Source organism: Centrocercus urophasianus, unplaced genomic scaffold, assembly GCF_019232065.1.
Source record: "Centrocercus urophasianus isolate 14NV4802_14NV808 unplaced genomic scaffold, USGS_Curo_1.0 seq_12, whole genome shotgun sequence".
Lineage (NCBI taxonomy): Eukaryota > Metazoa > Chordata > Aves > Galliformes > Phasianidae > Centrocercus > Centrocercus urophasianus.
Genome location: NW_024884364.1, coordinates 11,632,732 through 11,656,959, shown reverse-complemented (window position 1 = coordinate 11,656,959; position 24,228 = coordinate 11,632,732). Strand labels below are relative to the sequence as shown.

The 24,228-nt window shown below is 41.2% G+C and overlaps 1 protein-coding gene and 1 long non-coding RNA gene across 2 annotated transcripts in view; one reads left to right on the top strand and one right to left on the bottom strand.

Moving 5' to 3' along the window:
* Positions 1-23,645, top strand: part of MYH15 (myosin heavy chain 15) — a 43,510-nt gene extending 19,865 nt beyond the window's left edge. Inside the window, exons 19-42 of the mRNA XM_042810452.1 lie at positions 788-875; positions 1,101-1,218; positions 1,447-1,570; positions 2,229-2,365; positions 2,756-3,011; positions 3,436-3,678; positions 4,276-4,452; positions 4,939-5,084; positions 5,648-5,738; positions 6,816-7,205; positions 8,513-8,639; positions 9,694-9,812; positions 10,279-10,475; positions 11,103-11,452; positions 12,202-12,326; positions 14,584-14,699; positions 16,457-16,649; positions 17,320-17,523; positions 18,417-18,542; positions 19,867-20,037; positions 20,568-20,672; positions 21,667-21,762; positions 22,244-22,381; positions 23,539-23,645. Of these exons, the coding sequence (XP_042666386.1) occupies positions 788-875; positions 1,101-1,218; positions 1,447-1,570; positions 2,229-2,365; positions 2,756-3,011; positions 3,436-3,678; positions 4,276-4,452; positions 4,939-5,084; positions 5,648-5,738; positions 6,816-7,205; positions 8,513-8,639; positions 9,694-9,812; positions 10,279-10,475; positions 11,103-11,452; positions 12,202-12,326; positions 14,584-14,699; positions 16,457-16,649; positions 17,320-17,523; positions 18,417-18,542; positions 19,867-20,037; positions 20,568-20,672; positions 21,667-21,762; positions 22,244-22,381; positions 23,539-23,556 (3,855 nt within the window). The 3' untranslated portion in view covers positions 23,557-23,645. The remainder of the gene's footprint in view (positions 1-787; positions 876-1,100; positions 1,219-1,446; positions 1,571-2,228; positions 2,366-2,755; positions 3,012-3,435; positions 3,679-4,275; positions 4,453-4,938; positions 5,085-5,647; positions 5,739-6,815; positions 7,206-8,512; positions 8,640-9,693; positions 9,813-10,278; positions 10,476-11,102; positions 11,453-12,201; positions 12,327-14,583; positions 14,700-16,456; positions 16,650-17,319; positions 17,524-18,416; positions 18,543-19,866; positions 20,038-20,567; positions 20,673-21,666; positions 21,763-22,243; positions 22,382-23,538) is intronic.
* LOC122156031 lies at positions 405-24,188 on the bottom strand. The gene is made up of 3 exons (XR_006167366.1): positions 23,478-24,188; positions 16,475-16,631; positions 405-2,258 (listed from the first exon to the last, which is right to left on the bottom strand). It is a non-coding gene; the product is annotated as an uncharacterized LOC122156031 (long non-coding RNA).
* Between the last annotated feature and the right edge of the window lie 40 nt (positions 24,189-24,228).

Sequence of the window (24,228 nt, the reverse complement as noted above, 5' to 3'; positions counted from 1 at the left end):
CTTCTCTATTTTTCCCATGCTGGAAAAAACACTTTCCCCAGAGCTTGGGATCACTTGCCTGCCTGGGAGGTATCAGGTTGAGATTAATAAAGGAAAAATATTTGTCCAGGAAGACAAGAGCTTAATTTTTATGAGGAACAGATGGGAAATTTGAAGTGATAAGGCAAAAATGCAGTTCAGGTCAGTCTTATTAGGTGAAAGAAATGTGATACTCATGCAAAATGGTGTGAAGTCACTACATAAGCAAGATGGGATGAAAACTGTCACTGGGCACAGAAGTGTGAAGAGAGAGTGCTGATGCTTAATGTCACCATAATCTTTTATGACAAAACAGAGTTTAACATCAGTGATGTGTTAATTAAGTTGTCATAAACACAGCACAGCTTATTGAAGGTCTTCTTTTATTCATGTACCATTACCTGAAGAATATGTCCTGTAGTTAGTGTAAGAAGAAGAAATGCAAAACACTAGTTTTACAGGAATGTTCTGTGGCATGATACTGCATCTTGCTGGCACTACACACGGTTTGTGACACTTTTGGGTCTGTAAGTAAAATACATCTTCTTAAGATTTTCCTAAAACAAATGTTGACTTGTACAATAAAGTTAATTTATGCTTTGATTTATTTGAAATCATTTATTTTTAATGACTTTTTAAGCTCATAATCTTATTGAGGACTACTTAGAGAAATGACTTTAATAAGCTTAACCAAGAAACCAAAGAAATAAGTGATGAAAATTCAACAAAACCATTAAAGCTCAATGTGTTTTTTGTATGTCTGTTCCAGGAAAATTTAAATAAACTAATGACTAACCTAAAATCTACAGCCCCTCACTTCGTACGATGCATTATTCCCAACGAATCAAAAACACCAGGTATGGAAAACACAGCTGTCTTAAAACCTCAGAATATTTGAACAACGTAATTCCAGTATTTACTTGCAAGCCCCCTGGAATGAATTTGAATATTGTCTATGTATGTGGTTCACCTAATCCCATGATGTTGCCCTTTTGTGAGATGGCACCTCACTTTTTTTAGTTCCCTTGGTGAAATGAAGATTAAGCCCTATGGAAGAGTTTAGCTTTGTTTCTCCCCTGTAGGTGCAATGGATGCTTTTCTTGTCTTGCATCAGCTCCGCTGTAATGGCGTCCTGGAAGGCATTCGCATTTGCCGTAAGGGTTTCCCAAACAGGGTGCTTTATGCTGACTTTAAACAAAGGTAATGCAGAGCTGTGTTGTCTCCCGTCCTGTCCCAACAGACAAAATAAGCAAAGCATGCCTTCTCATTTTTAATTGGAAATGTTTTATTCCATTCCAGTTTATTTTCCATTCTCTTGGTCTGAATGTGGAAGGCAGAACTCTGCTCTTGCGGTTGTGTAGATGCAAAGTAGGAAATTAGTCCAGGCCACTATGCTAGTTTCATTTATTGCTCCTCTGTTGTTAACAGGTACCGCATTCTGAATCCAGGTGCAATCCCAGAGGATAAGTTTGTGGATAGCAGGAAAGCTGCCGAAAAACTACTGGCATCTTTAGATATTGACCATAACCAATATCGTTTCGGGCATACTAAGGTAACCAGAGAAAGATGATTAATGAATGTGTAAAGAGAAAGGCAAGGGATCTAATCCGCAGAATAGGACTCTATGCAACCTCTGGTTGTGTCAGTTAATGAGGAGTTGATAATATAGGAACTAGCAGTATAGCAGAAAACCAAAATTAATTTTAAACTGTGCTAGAGGAAAGTTATTTCTCTAGCTTAAGCTCCCAAAAAGCTTGTATTACAGCAACAGTACAAACAAACACAAGAGCAGCTGATATTCCATGCTCCCCAGTAAAATACTAGCTCATTTGCACCATGAGGTCAGCTGCAGCTTTTTTAACGAAGCTGTGTGACATGATCCCATTAGTAGGGACCTGACAGTGGTTTAGCCGACCTGCACTGAACCCTGTCACAGCTGAAATGTACTTTGGAGAATGTCAATAAAACAGTTTCACTTATTCAAAACTAGGAACATGAGATTTGATTCTAAAGAAACAGTGGAACAGTGCAGTCCCTAATGAAAGTACCTTATTTCTTATTAATGCAAGTATCATCTTATTTCTTAATAAATGTGCCAACAGAACTACCATTATTCTGAACAATTACAACAATGTGTGTATAGCTAACTGCTTGTATACTTTGGAAGAAAACTAGTCATTGTCATCAAATGGCATCTGTGCATGTACCAGGTGTTCTTCAAGGCTGGTCTGTTGGGTCACCTAGAAGAAATGAGGGATGAGAGACTTGCAAAGATCCTAACGATGATCCAAGCAAGGGCACGTGGCAGACTGATGAGGATTGAGTTCCAGAAGATAGTGGAGCGCAGGTATGAAGTCACCCTCTTCAATCTTAGCGGATAATAGTCATTAGCATTTAATTATATCTTGAGGAGAGCCATTATTACTGTCACCAAGGCTCTAACTAATCCTAAATTAAAGGTTTAACATTCATGTCTGATAAAACTAATAGCAACTGTTTCTTGGTTACCTGAAAATGGGATTTGGAAATTTTTCATGTCCCTGAAAATTAAGAGCTACAGAAAACATTTCCTGCATATGTGGGAACCTAGAACAAGTTCCCAATATAACCAGGGAGCAGAGGTGTAAAACTGACTGAGAATGAAAAAAAAAAAAAAGAAAAAGAAAAAAAAAAAATGGTATCTCATTTTCTAAATTCATGCTAAGCATTAGGGGATTTTGCTTTCTTCCTTAAACAGGGATGCCCTTCTTGTAATTCAGTGGAATATCCGTGCCTTTATGGCTGTGAAGAATTGGCCCTGGATGAAGCTTTACTTTAAGATCAAACCTCTTCTGAAGTCTGCAGAAACTGAAAAAGAGATGGCCAATATGAAGGAAGAGTTCTTGAAGCTGAAGGAGGCCCTGGAAAAATCTGAAGCAAGGAGAAAGGAACTTGAAGAGAAACAAGTCTCTTTAGTTCAGGAAAAAAATGATTTGCTACTGCAGCTCCAAGCTGTGAGTAGACGTCTACTTATGTATTCATTAGATGTACTTTCAAGATCAAAGGCTTACAGACCATGATATTATTTCTGTTCAACTAAAATAAGCTGTTGGCCTTGTCAGTCTTGCCAAAAAGTAGAGCAGATAGAAATTGTCATGCTCTAGCATGAAACTAGGTGGACTAACAATGCAAGTCTTACCAGAGTTCTGTCCAAAGCAATTTCTGCTGTACACAAAAGCATAATTAGAGAGGCATACATGACTAGTCATTCTCAGCACTCTATTGTCCTGCTCTGTTAATTAATTGTTGGTCTTGTTTTCTGAAGTCAGGAATAAAGAATTTTCCCTAGCTTTGATTGGATCAAGCCCTGTGACTGCTTTACAGGATAGGTGAGAGATGAGGCAGTGACTACTTGATCTCTTTCTTTTGCCACCCCAGGAACAAGACACTCTGGCAGATGCTGAGGAGCGATGTGACTTGTTGATTAAATCCAAGATTCAGCTGGAGGCCAAAGTCAAAGAGCTGACAGAGCGAGTTGAGGATGAGGAAGAGATGAATTCTGAGCTGACATCTAAAAAGAGAAAATTGGAAGATGAGTGCTCTGAGCTCAAGAAAGATATTGATGATCTTGAAATAACACTTGCAAAAGTAGAGAAAGAGAAGCATGCCACTGAAAATAAGGTACCTATTGAACTTTGCCATATATTCAAAAGAGGTCAGGCAAGGATTATCTTTATGGACAAGATCTACTGGTCTTCTTGACAGCTTTATACTCTGTTACATAGGCCACACCGAAGGATCAGTACACACAGAGTCATTCGAACTTACGAGGGAAAATCAGTTAGTCTGAGTTTCTCTTTTTCTGAAATGAGTTTGCTGCAACTCTTCTAAAGAATTATGTCCAGGTTTGGCATTCTTAAGTAAACAATTTTCTGCTGTAACCTTGAGTTCTTCCAGCAATTTTTCTGGGGACCTCTTATTTTTCCCAGAGAGATCAAGAGCTATAATACACCACAGAAAGAGTAGCACTGGGGAAAAAAAAAGTAAAAAAAAAATATCAATGCTTTTGATATAAAAGTCTGCAACAAGGACTGGCACATACTGGCTCTCTTGCTGACAGTTTCACAGAAATTGCCACAAAGGGGTGAAGGGAAAGACATCCCTTTCTTTTCAATGTCTTCTTCCATACAAATTCACTAAGAACATTCATTTGAACCAAGTTATGATAATCCCTTTCTTCAGAATCCTACAAATACACCTCCTTCATCCTCCACATAGGTGAAAAATCTGACAGAAGAAATGGCGACTCTTGATGAGAACATCAGCAAACTTACTAAGGAGAAGAAGTCCTTGCAGGAAGCTCATCAGCAAGTATTGGATGACCTTCAAGCAGAGGAAGACAAGGTCAACACACTGAGCAAAGCTAAAGTGAAACTGGAACAGCAAGTGGATGATGTAAGCTGGCTTGGACTTCATTTTTCTGCATGCTTGTTTGCCCAACACTAACAGTTTTCATGAGTCTGAAATGTCATAAAGCTTTGTTCTTTCAGAATCAATCACGTATTTATAAATGCAGCTCTTGTTGAATTGTCTGCAAAAAATAAAATGACAGCAACAACGTGAATCTTATTTTCATGCTCAAGTCTCTGAAAGGAATGTAATAAAAAAGGGAAAATCTACTACGTTTGCATTTGCAGTGTAACTTGACATGGAAGCAGAACTTTGCTACAAAGAGAACTGCAGTGCTTACTCAGACGTAAAGCAGGGACTAGTCCTTATATTTCTTTAGTTCGTATGTCTATTGGCTGCACAAGATTGTATGCCTACACTTATGCACTGCAACACTTGCTAGGGCTTAGCATGAAGATAGGCTTAGTATGCAGCTGACTGTTATAAGCAATCTGTGTTGAATATATTTAATGAATGACTTTGTACCTAAAGCTTGAGGGCTCGCTTGAACAAGAGAAGAAAGTGAGGATGGATCTAGAGAGGGCAAAACGCAAACTGGAAGGAGATTTGAAGCTGACCCAAGAGAGTGTCATGGACTTGGAGAATGACAAGTTGCAAATGGAGGAAAAGCTGAAAAAGTAAGAAATTTTTTTTTGTTATACTAAGTGAAGCAGCACAGTTACCACTGCCTGATGTATTCAGGTGTGTCATTGTGGCCTGGTGGTGGCTTAAAGGAAATTTCATCACAGATGAGAGAGTGATGGGGAGGAAAATCACTGTTACTTGTTTTCAGTATACCTGAAACATTAGAATTGATTAGACTTATCAGCATTAAATATATACATATAGTTTGTTTTTATTGCTTAGCAGAAAAAGGAATCTTCTAAGAAGTCATTCCTCCTAACTATAAGAATATTGTTGAAAGACCTAACTAAAAGCATATTTTTCCTTTGAATGTGAAAATAGCATTGCTCTGTATGACATAAGGAACAAAAAATGTAATTGCACAAATATTTGAAGTCTTGACTTGGAAATGACTGCTAAGACAGTTATGTATTTTCTTCCATATGGTGATACACAAGGATTGTTTTCATTTTTAGATACATTAGGAGTTTTGTTGAACAGCTCTTTGAAAATCGCACGAGCCTAGTTTTGAACTGTGGAGAAAACTGTCACAGTGGGATTTTCCTTTCCTTGGCAGGAAAGAATTTGAAATGAGCCAACTGAATTCCAAGATAGAAGATGAACAAGCTATTGTAATGCAGCTGCAGAAGAAGATTAAGGAACTTCAGGTTAGCTTGCTTCTTTCTCATTTCTTTTAGGATGAGATTCCCAAGGCTGGATATGTCTTTGGGCAGCCTTTTCTAGGGAAGGCGTATCTGTCCATTAGAGAGGTTGGAACTGGATGGTCTTTTCTGTTCCTTCCAATCCAAGCCACCATATGATTATCTGTCTTACTGAAGGGCTTTGCAGAGATTTTCACAGCTAGCTGCCACTCAGATTTGAGACCCAAAGCAGTGCAACCCCAATCCCTTTTCCCTCAAGGAACTGATTCCCCAAGATGTATGACTGCAGAATGCTATTAGTATCAGGAAAGGCAGAAAGGCTTCATTGTTTTCGTTTAATCTTGGAACCATGGAGCTGAGGATGGCTGTGGTTGCCAGGGAGGAGTTCAGCAATTAATAGGAATTGATTTGAAATTTAGGGTAGGAGCTCAAATGCACATGAAATTTTCAACAGAAATTAAAAGGCCAAAGTCAGCCAGCACAGTCCAAACAAAATATCAACTCTGATTTTTCTATAAATAAAGAACATTTGAGTAACTTGAATATGAAGCATATGTTCACCAAAATAACTGCTTCATTAAATAAAAATAAAGGCCTCCCAATGAATAGTCATTACTCATTAAATTCTAGACACTGCTTTATTTAAAGTCATCAGTCTTAAAACTCCTAGAGAGAAGTTATTTCTGTCACATAGCTCTTAGACTGGAAGCAAAGAGAACTCTTACAGTTCCCCTCAATGGCAATCAGCTGCTACACCTACTAAGAAATAACTTCTCTCCCATACTTGACCTATATGTAAAGTACCTGACAGAATACAAGTTGATGTACTTTACCTGACTGTCTTGAACTAAAGCTTGTGGGGAAAATTGTAGAACTCATAGAGCTATTTACTATGAGAAAGATGTCTTGCCCTGTGGCTCAATATCTGATTTATTGATACAATGGGCAAATTCTCTAACTGCTGTGTTTCCTCCTCTGTTTTAGAGTGTTGGATTGGCAGAGAATTTCACTGTAACATGCTTCAAGGTTTTCTGGTGGGAATCATCTGAAGGTGACCCCAAGGTTCTCCTTTCTCTTTGTTAGGCTCGTATAGAAGAGTTAGAAGAGGAGCTGGAAGCAGAAAGAGCTGCTCGAGCTAAGGTGGAAAAGCAGAGATCAGATTTGGCCCGAGAGCTGGAGGAATTAAGTGAACGGCTTGAAGAGGCTGGGGGTGCCACTGCTGCCCAGCTGGAGATGAACAAGAAACGTGAAGCTGAATTCTTGAAGCTGCGGCGTGACCTTGAGGAGGCCACACTGCACTATGAAGCCACAGCTGCTGCTCTGAGGAAGAAGCATGCAGACAGTGTGGCTGAGATGGGGGAGCAGCTGGACAACCTGCAGCGTGTCAAGCAGAAACTGGAAAAGGAGAAAAGCGAGCTGAAAATGGAAGTGGATGATCTGACATCCAACATGGAGCAAATGGTTAAGGGAAAAGTAAGGGCCTTGAGAGTTCCCATCCCCCCCAGTGGTCTTGTGTAGCCAAGGCTTGTCTGAAGGCTTCCCAGGACAGCCAGTAGGGCTGGCACATTTCAGAAAGTGTCTTGCGATCTGGTGGCGCTTGTGAGTGCAGTATCACCCCTTCCCCAGCTGGTGGTACAGCCCTTCTCATTTGGAGACAGGATAGCCATTGAAATGGCCTTTGTCAGATGTAGTACATCCTCAGTCCCAGACGTACTGGTTATTCGTATATCCCAGAGCACAAAACCATGCCACTCAGTGGTCCCCTAGGCTGACGATGACTGTGGAAATGCCATTCAAGGCAGCTCAGATGCTGATCTTGGCCCACAGTTTTGACTCACATGAGCAAGGAATGTAAAACAAAGGCTTGCATGACAATTCTGTTCATTTTCAATTCCTATGGCTGAATTATGCATTTTGCTTCCTCAGTAGACAGTCATGGCAGCTTTCAGAGCGCTCTGAAGAGTCTGCTCTGTGAAACTGAAGACAGGATTTCAGTATTCCGAGTATAAGAAGGCTGACATCAAACTCAATTTATGATAAATAGCAATTACAGCAGAATCAGTAAAGCAATTTTCACTGGAGATGATTTTCCCATCAAACAATTGCGATGAAGCTTATGTCTGAACTTCATAGGCATATGATTGGTTCTAAAGATCTTGCAGAGACTTTGTCTGTGGTGCTTCACTTCAGAACACAGTTAAGGAAAAGCAAATGAGGAAGGTGTTCTGATGGGGAGGCTCCTGCCTGGAACCACAGATGCAGGGTTTCTATTCTCCATTTTACTGCTGTCCTCCAAAGTGACATGGCAGCTTTTCTTCTCACAGTTCCAGTGTCCTTGTCTTCAAAACAGTGACAATGTGCACACACACACAGCCTGACGAGTGGGATTATTTCTTCTTGACTACTTTTAAAACTGAGCCAAATCTCAAATATTTTATTCATGTTCCAGGCACTCCGTGTTCCTGTAAGGTGCATTTCACTGTTGTTTTATTTGGTGGAAAACAAAAAAATTGTATTTGCCAGGTCAAATTGCTCTTTAAACCAGGGTGCCAATCCAACATGATGTAAGAGCTCTTGCTGTAAGGCTTATGAAGATCAGGCCTTACCCTCTCATTAACATTCATTACAAGCTGGTGGTAGAAGAGATGTTTGTGTCTTTGTTATCTGCTGTTTATTTGAAAGGAGCACACAGAAAAAAGATATATTTCAAAGGCTACAGCTTCCAAATGGCTATTTGGAGGCTGCAGCTTTGTATGTCTCTTCTCCTGATTCCCATTTAGGCAAATGCAGAAAAACTTTGTCGCACTTATGAAGATCATCTGAATGAGACAAAAACTAAACTGGATGAAATGACTCGCCTCATGAATGACCTCACCACTCAGAAGGCAAAACTCCAGAGTGAAAATGGTATGTGTAGTAAATGAGTGTTCAATCCAAATAAGCTATTAGTAAGCAGAATGTCAAGTGACTACATCAAAGGGAAGTTGTGTGCAGTGGCATTAGTACTGAATCTGACTGGATTTGGTTTGCTGAACAGAATTTTTGCTTTGCATCTTCCAATTTTCCTGTCTTCAATATTCTTCTAACATTGGCTGTTAGCTGGTTTCTAACAGCTGCCTTGAACTGTCTTTTAAAACTGATCTATAATCATATCTACCAGCGTGCTGTGCTACTGCCTCATGAGCTGAAATGGATGTACTGGCCAAGTACCACTTTCACAAACAACAACACATATATTGCAGAGCTAGAGGGAAGATGAGGGAGTTGGCATACTTCGGTTGTCTGTGTGAATACACCTTCCTCAGCATGGCCTCAGGCAGTGCACTACAGAGGATGCTCACATCCAACAAAAAAAGTGCATGCTACATTTTTTTGCCACAAAACTCTTATCTCTGCATCCCCATCAGATACCACTATTCTGCCAGATTAACTTCCTCTGCATTTTTAAAGACATTTCATTTCCTGTCTACTTTCATGTTATTTCTCTGTACTCTTGAAGAGCTGCAGTTTCTGCCCCGTAGTGATGCCCTTCTGATAAGTAAAGTTTTCCTTATATATCCCTCTGTTTTGTATGCTGGCAGTTGTGGGGTTATTAAAGTACTCTGGATCCGTCTGAAAAGAAATCTATAAAGACAAAGTAGTGAAGAAAACGAAACCAGCGGCAATTTCATGTGAAAACAAGGAACAGTCTAGCCTGATTCATGAAATTGCCTAAAGTTCATTAATCCAAGTAATGACAATACAAATATGAGTAATCAGGAAAAAAAAAAAAAAAGAAAAAAAAAAAAAAAGAAAATTATCCTGCTTTAGTGTCTTGATGGCTACAAGTTTGGAAGATGCTTCACAAAAGGCCAGCTATAATCATGTTTGTTCTTTCCCTCAGTTGAACTGTATAAGTTGGACTTTGATTTTTGGCTTTGGCTGCAAGCATGTCACTTCCTCTTCTTAAATCCTATGACAGGTGAATTTGTAAGACAGCTTGAAGAGAAAGAGTCACTGATAAGTCAAATGTCCCGAGGAAAAACATCATTTACACAGCAAATTGAAGAACTTAGGAGACAACTAGAAGAGGAAACCAAGGTAATGCTCTGACTGTGTCCCATTCATTGAAATGGAATAGGAGAAACTACTCATGTTCATTTGTATCCTGGATAAAAACTGAAATGAGATATAGGAGAGAGAACACCACCTGCTAACAGAACAGTATAAATTCCTGCCCTGACAGCAGCAAGTCAAAGGAGAATAGTTTTGAAAAATAATTGGTGTTCATAATTGCTAAATAAAACTGACCTAATAGCATATGCAAAATCTCAGATCTTACATCTTATAAATCAGAATGTTTCTCTGAAGGTATCAGAATATCTTCAGTTTTTGTAGTTTCCCAGCATGTTACCCATTGCGATGACTTTCTGCCTGACTTGTCCAGGCCTGACAAAGCCAGCAAGAAAAACCAAAGACTTGACCCTTTATTTGAATTTCTACGGCATGCTTGTTTAGGTTACCCTGTAGATAACCCTGCATTGTTGTGACCTTTCTATCCCTGCAGTCCAAAAACGCCCTGGCTCATGCCCTGCAAGCAGCCAGGCATGACTGTGACCTCTTGCGAGAACAGTATGAAGAGGAGCAAGAAGCCAAGGCAGAGCTGCAGCGGGCTCTCTCCAAGGGAAATGCAGAAGTGGCGCAGTGGAGAACAAAGTATGAGACTGATGCCATTCAGAGGACTGAGGAACTGGAAGATGCCAAGTAAGTGGCTTCATCTGGCACTCAGCTGAGAGGACTGTAGCCTCTGTCTCTGAGCATCTCCATTCTGCAGGATATTCCCTCACTTCCAGTACATTTTCTCCATCTAGGATTTTCACTGTGATCTTTTTCGGGTTCCTCCTTTCTTTCCAGGACCTCTTCTTTCTGCTGAGACTACCAGCCCCTGGCTTTCCCCATCTAAATAGCCTATGACCAAAAGCCCAAGGCATGATCAGCCTCCTAATCAGAAGCTATGTCTCTTAAATGGAAATTTCACTATGTAGCACTTTAATTTGACTAGGTTTTATCAAAAGTCACAACCAGCCCAAAGTGGTCACAATTAGAAATCATAGCAGGCTTCTTAGTGAGAACTCAAAAGTTCCGTTTCAAACATTCACGCACATGCACAAAATTATCTGCCACTTGTAGCATTCACAATTTAAGCTATTTTTTGTCTAAGAAAGTCCCTTCTCTCTAGAGCCTTGATTTTTATTTATTTTTCCTTCCCTTTTCCCGCCATTTTCCCTTTGGAAATCAAATTATTGAGATATTGCTTTGGTGGTGTCAGCTTATCTGGACAGACAGCAGTCATTGCCCTCACTCATTTTGCTGTCTCTTCCCATCTGGCAGGAAAAAGCTTGCTGCCCGCCTGCAAGAAGCCGAGGAAGCAATCGAAGCTGCCAACGCCAAGTGCTCTTCTCTGGAAAAGACAAAGCACAGGCTGCAGAATGAGCTGGAAGATATGATGATTGATCTAGAAAAGGCCAACTCAGCAGCTGCCTCCCTGGACAAGAAGCAGCGCGGTTTCGACAAGATCATCAATGACTGGAAGCAGAAGTATGAAGAGTCACAGGCTGAGCTGGAAGCTTCCCAGAAGGAGGCCCGCAGCCTCAGCACAGAGCTCTTCAAGCTGAAGAATGCCTATGAAGAGACATTGGACCATCTGGAGACTCTGAAACGGGAAAACAAGAATCTCCAAGGTGGGCTTCGTTCAGGACTCCATGACTGGTGCCAGAGATACAGCACTGGGAACAGCTGTAGGGAAAGGCATTTCTTTTATCCTTAAAAGAACTTTCAGCCTGGAGACTCTGATGTTGGAAATGAAAGTTCTAAGCATTGAAAATGATTTTGCCAGAGGACTGACTAGATCTGTGTAATCTACTGTTGCCTACAGTTTTGTTTGAAACAAGAATTCTTGTTGCAAGGGAGAAGGAAGACACTTAAGTGTCAGTGTAGCCTTTTACTAGCAGTACAGTCCTTGCTTGTTACACCAATGGAGCAATTCACATTGTTGAAAGCAAATTTCTAATCATGACCATTGCTTTTTCCTCCTCCTGCCAGGGGCAGGGGAAGTGAGCTCACTGCTTGCAGGGATGTCAGCCTCAGAGAAGGAACAAGAAAGGTGGCAAAGATGCAACAGATGAGGCCTATATAGCTCCCAAAGTAGGGCACCATGTTGCTAGCCTGCAGATCACAGATAAAAACTAAACTGCTTCAAAAAGTATTTATGAGAAAGCCTGTGCCCTCAAGTTCATCAGGTAAAAGCAGTGGCTGTACAAGAAGGATGTACACAAGCTGTCCTGCATACAGATGAGCACTTCAGGTGCCAGAGGCATGGATCTTATATTCTCATTCTGTGTATTGCTTTATGTTTGGAATACTCAAATTGACACTAAATCCCTCTGACCTTTTTTTTTTTTTTTTTTTTTTTTTAATTTGTTTGTTTCAGAGGAAATTTCTGATCTGACCAATCAGATCAGTGAAGGAAACAAGAACCTCCACGAGATAGAAAAAGTCAAGAAGCAGGTAGAACAAGAAAAGTCAGAGGTTCAGCTGGCTCTGGAAGAAGCAGAGGTAAGGAGAGAGAACTCAAAAGATTGACAAATTATTTCTTTATCATGAATTTCCCTCCTTTTTGATCCTCTCAGCTACTCTGCAAATGTGCTAGTAGTAAGTGGAACTGCCCTGCAACCAGCTCCCCTGAGCTTGCTAGCCAGCCATGGGTTTCAAGAGAGACTGGTGTCTTTTGGAGATCTCAGCTCTGAGATCACCAAACGGAGGCTGCTTCAAAGGAAGTGTCTCGTAGGGGTTGTTATTGGGTTTCTTTTTCTTTTTTTTCTTTTTTTCTTTTTTTTTTTTTTTTCTTTCTGGAAGCACAAAAATCCTTTGCTCACCTTCTGAAAAGCCAGCTTAAGAGCATTCCAGCCTTTCAGGAAATTTGGGAATTATGGTTTTACAAAATTTTATCACATATTTCTAGTGCCTAGTTTCCATCAGCAAATTCACCAGTTCCTATCACAGAGCATAAGAAAACAAACCTCCAGATGACATTAAATCTTATGAGGTTTTAAATATTGCTTTAGATTCACTTCGCTTTAAAAAAAAATAAAGTGGTCTCAAGCTTGGAAACAAGACAAAAACAGGCCATCCAGAAAATCTTTTACTCCCATAGGAGTTTGGTAAGACACTTAACATCACTGTGTTTCTTTTTATAGTGACAGGTATGCACGTATCCAATAGGGATGGCCCAACACAGTTTACAGAAACAAACCAACAATGCAGAACAGACTGACTGGAGATTATTCTGATTATTTCCAGGGTTTTCTGGAAGCTTGGTGCATTGCAGAGTTAGGAAGGGGGTGTCGGTGTTGCTGGCTAGAAGCAACACAGCGAGGGGTTGTAGGGGGGAGGGCTGTGTCTCCTTTGAACTGTTCTCTTCACAGCATCTGTTGAAGTGAGCATCATGCAGCAACAGGGATCTGTTAATGTCTTAAATGCTGTGCAACTTCTTTTGTCTATTACAGGATGCTTTACAGATTGCAGGGATTTCACAGCCAAACAAACAGGTCTCACAATCAGAGCAGAGGAAATGGCATGTCTGTCTCCCCCAGCTCTGAGATGTGAAGGGTGATTACATGCTCTATCACTGAGCTTCTCTCACAGGAAAGAATACATCAGTTTTGAGGGATCCGAGGGGCATGCTTTACTTTCATGAACTGTGTGAAATGGTTTCCTGAATCTCTGAAATTGGCAGCTAACTGAAGTAAAGCGATGATGTATTTAATTGTGATAGAAATGTCGTAGTGCAGACTTTCTCCCTCCCTTGTGATTTCGATTTCTGACCCTCGTCATTGGTGTTTCTGTGTACCATTCTCAGTAACACAGAGTGGCTGCTTGGCATGAAGTGGCATGAGAAGTGTCCTGTAGCTGCTGCACAATGGCCAGAGACAATCAAGGATTTTGAACAGCTTTGCTTTTGGGAACCCCATTCTGTTTCCACCATCTCTTGAGGGAAACACAGCAAAGCCAGTGCAATTTTACTCTTCAGAGAGCACTTTCTAGAGATGTGGTGTTCAGTTCCACTTTCCTTCTTCATGTGATGAGAGCAGCAGTGAGTCAGAGTGGCCCTGAACTTGGTTTGTGCATGACCTGAGAGTCAAAGACCTGGTGTTTAACTAGTGGTTGCCACTAGCACAGTTCTTGACTTCTGTGAGTGAGAAAGAACATCAGAACAAGGACAAACTTCCCCTGTTCTGTGATGTTTCCTTCATGTTTACTGGAAATAAGGGGCAGAATAGTTTGTCTCACAGAGCTGATGCCTACTATGTCTTTCCTTAAAGTAACTCCATAACGAGATTGCATATGTGGGAGGTTTTCAACACTCCCTGATTTGGAGAGATCTTGATGAGCTTTAGGTGGACCCCTTCAAGCTCCCAACAACAATCTGGTTTCAGCTTCTCCCTCTCCCTTAGAAGCCAACGCACTTCCTGAGGGTGTCTGCACTGCAGTGCAGGGGAATGCATGTGTTGGTACCAAAACCATGTAGGCAAGGTCTAAGTACTGGTTCTTTGGTGAGCCATGGACTCTTTGAGAATCTGAACCACAGGGAGCTTTCTGCTCCATTTTCCAGCTGCCAGGTTGCATCAAAGGTGAATAAAAGTATTGCTTTGCCAAGTAAGCAGCTCATGTCCCTTGCTTAGAGATAGGGGCAGTGGAGGAACATTGCTACTGGGAGCAGTAAGAAAAGCATGAAGGGATCTCCTTCTGCATCAGCTTGTGATTTGAAAAGAAAGAAAAAGCAACTGCATGCTCATGGTGCTTTCTATTCCAGGGAGCTTTGGAGCATGAAGAGAGCAAGACCCTTCGTTTTCAGCTTGAGCTTTCTCAGCTTAAAGCTGATTTTGAAAGGAAGCTGGCAGAAAAGGATGAAGAAATGGAAAATATAAGGTATATGTTTCTTCTGCTAAAAGGATCAGAAATATTCTCAAGACCCAAGCCAGCCAAATAAACCACAATGAGTTATGCTAGCAAAAGCAGATGCTGGCAGTACCAGTAATTAAGGCAGCTCTGGTTATTGCCCTCTGCCAGAGGGTAGTTCTACCACAAGATCTGTTCTTAGTTCAGATATTCCTGTCAGTCCAGTCTCTGCCAGTGTACATGTAAACCCACCAGACATATCACAAAGCAGCTGCAGGAAAACCAGCTGGAACAGTCATGGGAAGACCATGAGCTCCTATGCCTGTATGTTCACAGCAGGAAACAAGCAGATCTAGTCTACTGCCTTCTCCCAATCCCCTCCTATAAGCTCCTTCCAAAGGGAAGCACAAATCAGCAGAACTGTTGCAGTGGTGCTCAGATTGATGCTAGCTGAAGGCAGTATTTAATTCTGCATCTGATTTATTTGTGCAATCCGTAGCTACACTATTAGCAGGAGGACACAAGGAGCTTGCAGTTATGCATGCATAATTAGGATAAGCGGTGAGATTTGGAGAAGTACAGAATGCGTGGATATAAAAGGAGAGGAGCCTGCAGGTAAAAAGGGGTGAGCAACAAGAAAAAGGAAAAGTAATCAGATGACAGAAGGATGAAATCTTTTCCCCACTTTCCTCTGGCACAAACCCTAGTCTGAAGAGTTACTCTGATTACAGAGACCACAGGACAAGCCATTCCATTTGGTGTTCCTGCCTCAGCCACATTGTGTGTGTTCTGCTGCTAGGCTGCCCTGCAGGCAGGCAGGGCTATCCTTGGGAATCTGGGGCACAGTTCTCTGTCTTGCCCAAGCAATAAGACTGTCAAGGTTTCCCTTGTTGCCTTAATGAGTTCCCAGAAATGATATGCAAACAGCAAAGCCCGGCCAAGGGTGAGAAGAAATTTTTTTACTGTGAGTCATATTCTGTATATTGAGTTACTTTCTGGCTGCAGGAGAGCAAAACCTTCACCTTGGGACTTAGAATGTGGAACTGCTGATTTTAAGCCTCTCTGTTCTGACTGTTAGAAGAAAATTATGCACCTGCCTCTATTTGTTTTGCCATCTCTTAAATTGACAGTAAGCTGCCTTTAGCAGGGGGACCAGCCTGTTAATTACAGTGGGCTTAATCTCTTCTAACTTTACATGTCCATAATACAGATTTCTATTCCCAATCCACTCCCATAATAATTCAGCATACAAAATATACGTTCCAACATCTACTTTAAGGCGCACTAAATTGTAGCTTGCAAGTGCCATTTACTATATAAAGAGCCCCTACAGTGATTAACTTGAGTGTAGCTACCAACCATCAGTTTGATTAATCTCCTTTCTCAATGCCTTCATGTAAAGCATCCCAGTAGATGATTCAGTAAATATGGTAAGTGACAGTTAAGCTTGAAGTGCTTCTTGCGAGGTTCAGGCCTGTACCTGCTTATGTTCATAACGTACTCAAGGAAGCCCCCTGCTGAAATATTGCCAAAGAAAACATGGGAGAAGGATGCTATAAGTGCTTACAGATCAGGAGTTGGCTGAGGGTGTGAAACATACTAGACAAGTACACAGCAACAAGGTGCTAGAAACCCATGCTATGTATGTCCTTCAGAAATGTAGTGCTGCTTCTAGATAAGATGCCTCTTGAAGGTGAAGTATGGTTTCACGTAGCTCTACGTACCTTCCCAGGGAGTAAAACATCTCCCTTCACACTTAACTTCCCATCTACTTTATCCAAAATCAGGAGGAACCAACAACGCACCATAGATTCTCTGCAGTCCACCCTCGATTCTGAAGCCCGGAGCAGAAATGAGGCCATTCGGCTGAAGAAGAAGATGGAAGGAGACCTCAACGAGATGGAAATCCAGCTCAGCCATGCTAACAGACATGCTGCAGAAGCAACCAAGTCAACACGTGGCCTGCAGACACAGATTAAGGTACTCTGAGAGCTGGGTTTCATACCAAAACAGTAATGGTGATGGTGATCAAGAGAAAAGCTACTCTCAAGCACATGCAGTAAAGCCCTTATGATCACAGTTGATATGAGAGAATATTGAGCAGTAGATTTCTTCCAAGACTTGCAGACAAAGGTGGGTGAGATACAGGCATGAAACCCTGCTGGCTACAGCCTCTTGCAGGGGCAGAGAGCTACAGCACGAGGTACTGAAAATCTGTGATTTCCTTGAAAGCCTGCAAATCTTTTAAAATTGGAGAGCAAACCAGTTGGCTGGAGTACAGAGAGTGTGTGTGTATGTTCAGTTTTCTCACCTGCTTCAACATTGGTAAATACTTCTGTCTTAAAAAGGTTTGAAAAGATAAGAGATATCTTAAGTCATTACCTGCCTCTTGTCCTTCCTGTGCCCATGCTGCCAGTTCTGCCTCAGGCACAAGTGCCAGCTCTTGACAGATCTCAGTTCAGGCTTTTCCCCTGTTGCACCACCTACCAGAAAAGCTCTTGAGATAACAGTCTAGAGGAAGCTTTTCTCCAATAAAGAAACACGGAACCTTTGGAGTGGGCCCCAAGTGATCTCTACAACCAATAGGTCCTTATATACACAGGGACCCAAAATGGAGTTAGCCTAGTAAAACCTGGCTTCTTTGTTCTAGGAGCTTCAGGTGCAGCTGGATGACTTGGGACACCTGAATGAAGACTTCAAGGAGCAGCTGGCAGTCTCTGACAGGAGGAACAACCTCCTCCAGTCAGAGCTGGATGAGCTGAGGGCTTTGCTGGACCAGACTGAACGAGCGAGGAAGCTGGCAGAGCACGAGCTGCTGGAAGCCACTGAACGTGTGAACCTGCTGCATACTCAGGTTGGCTTTTCCTGGGTTAAACTGAGCTTCGCCTGTTAAGCATTGACACTGTTCATCCATGGGCATCACGAGACAGACGCTCCCTGCATGCCTTCTGGTTAGAAAATGAAGGAGAGGAAATAAACCACTCTGCATATGTGCTCCCTCCTTCCTGCCAGGGCAACTGGAACTGATGGCTCAGCCAACTGCTTTAAGCAGTTCCCAGAAAACATGGATGGGTGATTACAAGCGCCAAGTTGTAGTTCTTTCCTTCTCTAGGTGCTATAAAACCGTAACTTTGTGCTTTCACTGGGCTGCTGCTGGGATGGAGAAGCAGACATGGTGTTTTTGCTGCTGTTACTCAGCAAATCAAACTGCAGAGCCTGGGTGTAGGCCTACTGTGCAGTGTAGCAAAAAGTACTCGACTACACCACAGGGCTTCGTTAAGAGAGGTCTTTGGACTTGAAGAGTCATGTAGGAACAGCTCTTGACTCACCAGCATTTTTGCTGCGAAATCCAAGCTTCTCGTCACCAAATACTGAATACTCAGAAGGGAGAATGAGCTTTTTCTGCTTTGATGACATGAGGCTTTTGTTCTAACCACCTCATTAACTAACAGATTATGGATCATTAGTTTTCCGAGTTGAACTGCCTTATCCATTCTTCTATTTCAGTCTCTAGCTTATTATGTTATCTGAATAAAAATCTGAATGTTTACAGCTTTGTGAGTACCCTTAACACCTCCTAGGCCTGAAGCTAGCTGGGTAGCAAAAGCCCTTACCACACTGCTGGGTCCCCTGAAATACTGCAAAAATAATTAAACCTTGGTGTGCTATGGTATTTAAAGAAGTCAGGTCTCCAATAATCACTTTTCCTCCTTTTCTGCTTTTCTTTTGTGGAAAATGTAATCAAAGAACACAAGCCTGATCAATCAGAAGAAGAAGCTGGAGGGTGACATATCCCAGATGCAGAATGAAGTGGAGGAATCAATCCAAGAGTGCCGGAACGCAGAGGAAAAAGCCAAGAAAGCCATCACAGATGTAAGTAGCTTAGTTCCTTGCTCATATTGTTTCAGCTCCAAAGTGTCCAAGGACAGCACAGCATTTTTTAAGAATGTTACAAACCTGACATACCCAAGTGCTCCACAGTGATCTGGAGGCAGCTGATGTAACTACAACATTACACAGGCTGGAGGTAAAAAGAGAGGAAAGAATTCTGTTTGACCAAGTTCATCTTATTTTTTCAAGAATGCAGATTCCACTGATCCTCAAAGTCTCAAGTCACATCACCTTTCAACTGGGTAAACTGTATATTTCTGTAGGATAAACCAGTTCAGATTGATCTAGCACTAACTGGTTGACTGGTCTACATAGAATCTGATACGAGAAACAAAATTACTGAGTCCAAAATGAGGTATCCCATAAATAGGTGTCTATTAGGAAAACATGAGGACAAAGATTCAAGAAGACAGAGTGCATTCTTCCTATCAGGAGAAGGACATCATTTGGATGTCCTTCATTAGAGTATACTTAATTTCCCACAGACCTGGAGAAACGCAGAGTTGGGCTGACATATCACATCATGGTGTGCATGAATGAAGCTATTCTTGTACCACAGTCTTCGCTTCTCAGGAGGCAGTGCTATTACTGCCTGCCAGGGAGAAGACACTGACTGTCCTTGATTCAACTCCAGCCTGGACTGCAGCAATTGCTGGCTTCCAGTGTCTGCTCAGTGATGGATACAAAATCTGTAAATGGCTCTTGGTAGCAGGGAAACATGTCAAATCAGAAAAGAGCTAATAGGCGTGCTTGTTACCAGCCTTGCAGAATGGCCAGGGACGATGACATAAGATGCTGAAACTGAGCTTCCTATTGCAGCATGCTACAGAAACTGCTGTGATGTTACAGCCACTCAGGAAGCTCTCATCTATGGCTGTTCAGGGAAATTTGCTTTCCAGTTGTTTTAATTTACTACCAAGACCCCCTAACTCCAATATTAGATTTTTTAAATAAACTCTAGTTGAAATGTCTGTTGTGAGTTGTACAGATTACAGGTATTGTAAATGAGGACATTTAAACATCATAGCAAGGAAAGGATTCTAAAACCAAACAAATAAACAACTAAAACAAACAACAACAACAAAAAACCCACCTTAAATCACAGCATTACAATAGAAAGGGGAAAAAAAAAAATCATATTCTCTCTGCCCAGGGGATATGTGCGGACATAAAATATTCTTTGGGGTTCTGGGTACAGTGAATGATCCAAGTAGTGGATGATTCAAGACAGATCTTTCATCAGGTTTTTAATGAGGCACAGTTCTGTGGCATAATAGAGGTGCTGTAAAGTTTGGTTGTTTTTCAGGCAGCAATGATGGCTGAGGAGCTTAAAAAGGAGCAAGACACTAGTGCTCACTTGGAGAGAATGAAGAAGAACATGGAGCAAACCATTAAAGACCTGCAGAAACGACTGGATGAAGCAGAACAAATTGCCCTGAAAGGTGGCAAGAAACAGATCCAGAAACTGGAATCCAGGGTAAGTTTGCAATCAAACTATAGTTCACTATCCCTTGTCTTATAGAACTGGGACTGGGTAGATGGCCTAGGGCTGCTTGGTAAGTTTATAGAGGCTGATAACAGATGCTGTGAATGCTTTCCTGTTTCACAGAAAGCAGGTGAACAGTTCTTGGAAACACATTTCCCTTTTATCATTCAGTTACAGTGAACTGTTGTAGCACAGCAGTTGGCCAACTTCCTCATTAACAAAATAGTGAAAATTTTAAAAAGGAATGGCACAACATCTAAAACTGGGAAAGGCCTCTGCTTGCTTCATTTGAACATTTTTTTCTCTTGCCAAAATTTCTATCGAGCATCTGGGTTTGTGTGGGATCTTTGACTGTTGGTTCACCTTAAACGCACGTAAGAAAAGTAGAATGGGAAGTAGAATGATCCATTTTTGAAATTCAGCTCTATTAAGATGTTGAGAAAATGAACAATTCTTGAACTGTGAAGTACATTATCCACTGCATTATACATATAAGGGCAAGAGCTTTTTCTTTTTTGCAGGTTCGTGAGCTGGAGAATGAACTTGAGAACGAACTCCGCCGCAACTCTGATGCCCAAAAGGGAGCCCGCAAGTTTGAGAGGCGCATAAAGGAGCTGACTTATCAGGTGACCATGGACTGCATAGCCACTAGGTCCCAGTGAAGCATAAAGGAGGGCATCACCCAGAGCTTTCTGATTGCAAGAAGCTTTATGGATGGGACGAATATCTTGTTAGGGCTACTATCATCTTGCCTGATTCACTGTAACTAATGGTACAATGAATGCTATTGCTGGGATTTGGATGGTTTTAGCATGGTTGTAAAATGGAGCAGGCTTAAATGATGATTCACACTGCCCAGAAGAATGCCCAGCTGTCTCTCAGCTGTGCTGATGTTGCTAAAAAGAGGATTCTGATGCATCACCAGGTGCCCAGTCCCAGAGCTCTGACACTCTGACACTTACCACAGGTTTACTAACAGCTGCTCATGCTGCTTGCCTTTCAAAAAAACAAAACCAAAAAAACTTCAGTACAGAGCACTGCCTCCCTGGCTTTTGACAGTACTCTTAAGATAATCCTATCCACCTGTTTACTCTATTATTTAATATCATATGTGTTGTTTTACTCTGACTTCTGTGTGCAGAGCCTGAAGGTTGCTAAGAAGGCACAGGCAGATAGAATTAACTGATCTGCTTGTTTATGGCCTGCAAAAGCTTAAAATTGGCGCATTTTACCAGAAATGCCTTCAAAACAGATTTTACAAAAATCAAATTACATATATTTTAGGCATGCCCATAGGCCTGTTTCACTCAATAATGACACACTCTATAACAACAAGTGCTTCTCACCCCCAAGCAAGGAATTTTCTGTGCATGTATAGGTATACATGATATAAATACACAAATACAGAGGCTACTCTCTTTTAGTCCCCAGCCTCCAAGATCTCACACATCTTCAATCAGCCTGCAGAATCTATGTGCAGGTTGACCTCAATATGACTTGTTCATACTTCAGACAACATGTTTGCAAAATAATATACTTACCAACTGTAATGACTGAAGTGTGGGAAATGCTTTTGGCCTTTTTTACACTATTAACTCAATTATTGGTGTTTTGGTACAGTCAGAAGAAGATAAGAAGAATCTGGCCCGAATGCAGGATCTGATAGATAAGCTACAGCTAAAAGTGAAAAGCTACAAACACCAAGCAGAGGAAGCTGTAAGTGACTATTTAGGTCTTTTTTTCCCTAATTGTGTTATCCAATTACTATTTGCATTTATATGAAGGCTGGACTTATAAATGTATTTACATATAAAATATATAGCATTTGCACTGATTGCTTTAGAAGAAATTACTCCATTTTATCTCAGAGAGTAATTTGCAGGATGCAAAGGGAAGGGAAGAACAGGAAAGACTTTTTTTCCTGATACTCCCTCAGGAGGTATGTTTAGAGCCTTCCAGTTCACTTAAAATGAAGAGTGCTGCTGGAAACATCAAATCCTTTCTTTGTGGAGGAACAAAAACCCTAACCACAATAAATAAATAAATAAAATAAACCACCAACCCTTGGCCCTTCAAGAGCCAAATGAGTCCCATAGGGCAGTTACTTAGCCATGCTGAGCCCTTTTGTTATATTTGAAGTGGAAAGCTTTGTTTCTTAGGGATTGGAGGTAATGGCTCTGCTGTTTTCTCTCACCAGGAAGCACAAGCCAATCTGTACCTTTCGAAGTACAGAAAACAGCAACACGATCTGGATGATGCCGAAGAGAGGGCAGAAATAGCTGAATCTCAAGTTAACAAGCTGAGGAGCAAGTCAAGAGATATTGGCATGAAAAAGGTATGGTTTTACTCTATGGGGCAAATGTGACTGGTCAGTACACAGTAGCCAGAAGTTTCCAGATCGTTTTACATATGTGATATTAAAAAGCTCAGTTTCTCCCTCCCTTTAATGATGTAGATATCTGTGTATGCAGTGGAGCTGGGGGATTATTGCATTAGCAGAATGCCAGTTATTCTAACAATGCTCTTTCAAAAAAACCTGCATTGATTTCAAAAGCTGGATGAAAATGTTAGGTGTTAGTCATGCAGTGTGATTAGTAATGAGAAATACATCTGTGATATTTTGCACCTGAGCAAAATGGTACAAAAGTAAGATTGATGAAACTGAAAGGTGCTACGAAATCAAATCTCTGCCTGACTTTACCTGCCTGATAGCAACCAGGAAAAGGGAGGGCGGTGTTGCTATTTGTAGGAATGTTAGAAGAGGAGCGGGGTCACTGCTTTTATTTGCTTCATTTGCAAAGGTAACACAGACTCCCATACTTATATAAATGTAGTGGAGCTTAAGCTCCTAAGTCAAGTAAGAGAAAATAAATCCTCCTGTATTATTTAGCTGTTTTTATCCCATTCCGTCCCATCACTTCCTTCATTCTTTTGTATCCACAACTCTATGGAAAGGAAATACTCCAATTTCTGCTTTTATAATAGACTATTACAGTCATCTTCAGCTGAAATAAACCACTGTAGATTCCCTGTCTAGAGTAGGGCTACATTAATACTAGATGAACATCTGGTCTTTTACACATTTACACACTTCCTTTAGGGAGAGAATGCCATAGGAAAGGCTTTATTTATAAGTATTTTTAGATTAGCATTAAAATTAGCTTCCTAATACTGCTACCCCTGTTCCTGGAAACTCTAGGAAGTATGTGTGATTCAGAGCAAACAACACTGTATTGTGACATGTCTGCACAGAAATCATCTGCTCTCAAAGGACACAAACAGTAGCATTAGGAGAAAAAGCCTACTCGCTGAAGAGAAAAGATTCAATATCTGTAGCATTTAGTGCTAGTCTATTTCAGCTATAAGCTGGTAATGCAAATAAGCACAAGCATTAGTGAATAGAAGTTTTTGTCATTTACTCGTGAACTTACCCTAAATCCCCTGCAGTGCTTTGTTTTTCAACAGCTATATACTTTCCCAATTGCATTTCAGGTTCATGAAGAGGAGTAAGCGCAGTCCTGGCTCACAGACACAAGATGATGTTTCATACAATCAGGCATAACCAAAAGCAGATGTGTTAAAACAAAACTAAAACAAGCACTTACAAAAATAAATATCAAGTGAAAACCAAAGCACAATGTATAGTGTATTCCATTCATTTCTATATAATTTCATTTTGTTGAGCCCCAGGCATCCAATAAAGGATTACATACTTCCACTAGCCCACTTCATTATACAGGAGCAAATCCTAATTGGCAGGTCTCTTGTGAAATCAAACTGAAGGGCAAATCCAGTCATGTTTTCCAGTCTCAGGGGACAACCCTTAAAGTCACAATAGCTCAGCTTCTAGCTGTCTTGTCTGCTGGTCAGGGGCTGTATCAGTTTTTTTAGGACAGCAGAAGCTAACCTTCAGACAAACAACCAGTTTAGAAGCTTCTCCTACAATTGGTCAAAGGATTTCTGGTCTCTAGCTGCAGGACAGAATTGCCTGCATTAGAAATAGTGTGGCCAGCAGGAGCAGAGATGTAATCATCCCCCTGTGCTTAGCCTGGTGAGGCTGCACGTCGCGTACTGTGTTTTGAGCCCCTCACTACAAGGAAGATATTGAGGCCCTGGAGTGTGTCCAGAGAAGGGCAACGAAACTGGTGAGGGGTGTGGAGCACAAGTCTCATGAGGAGTGGC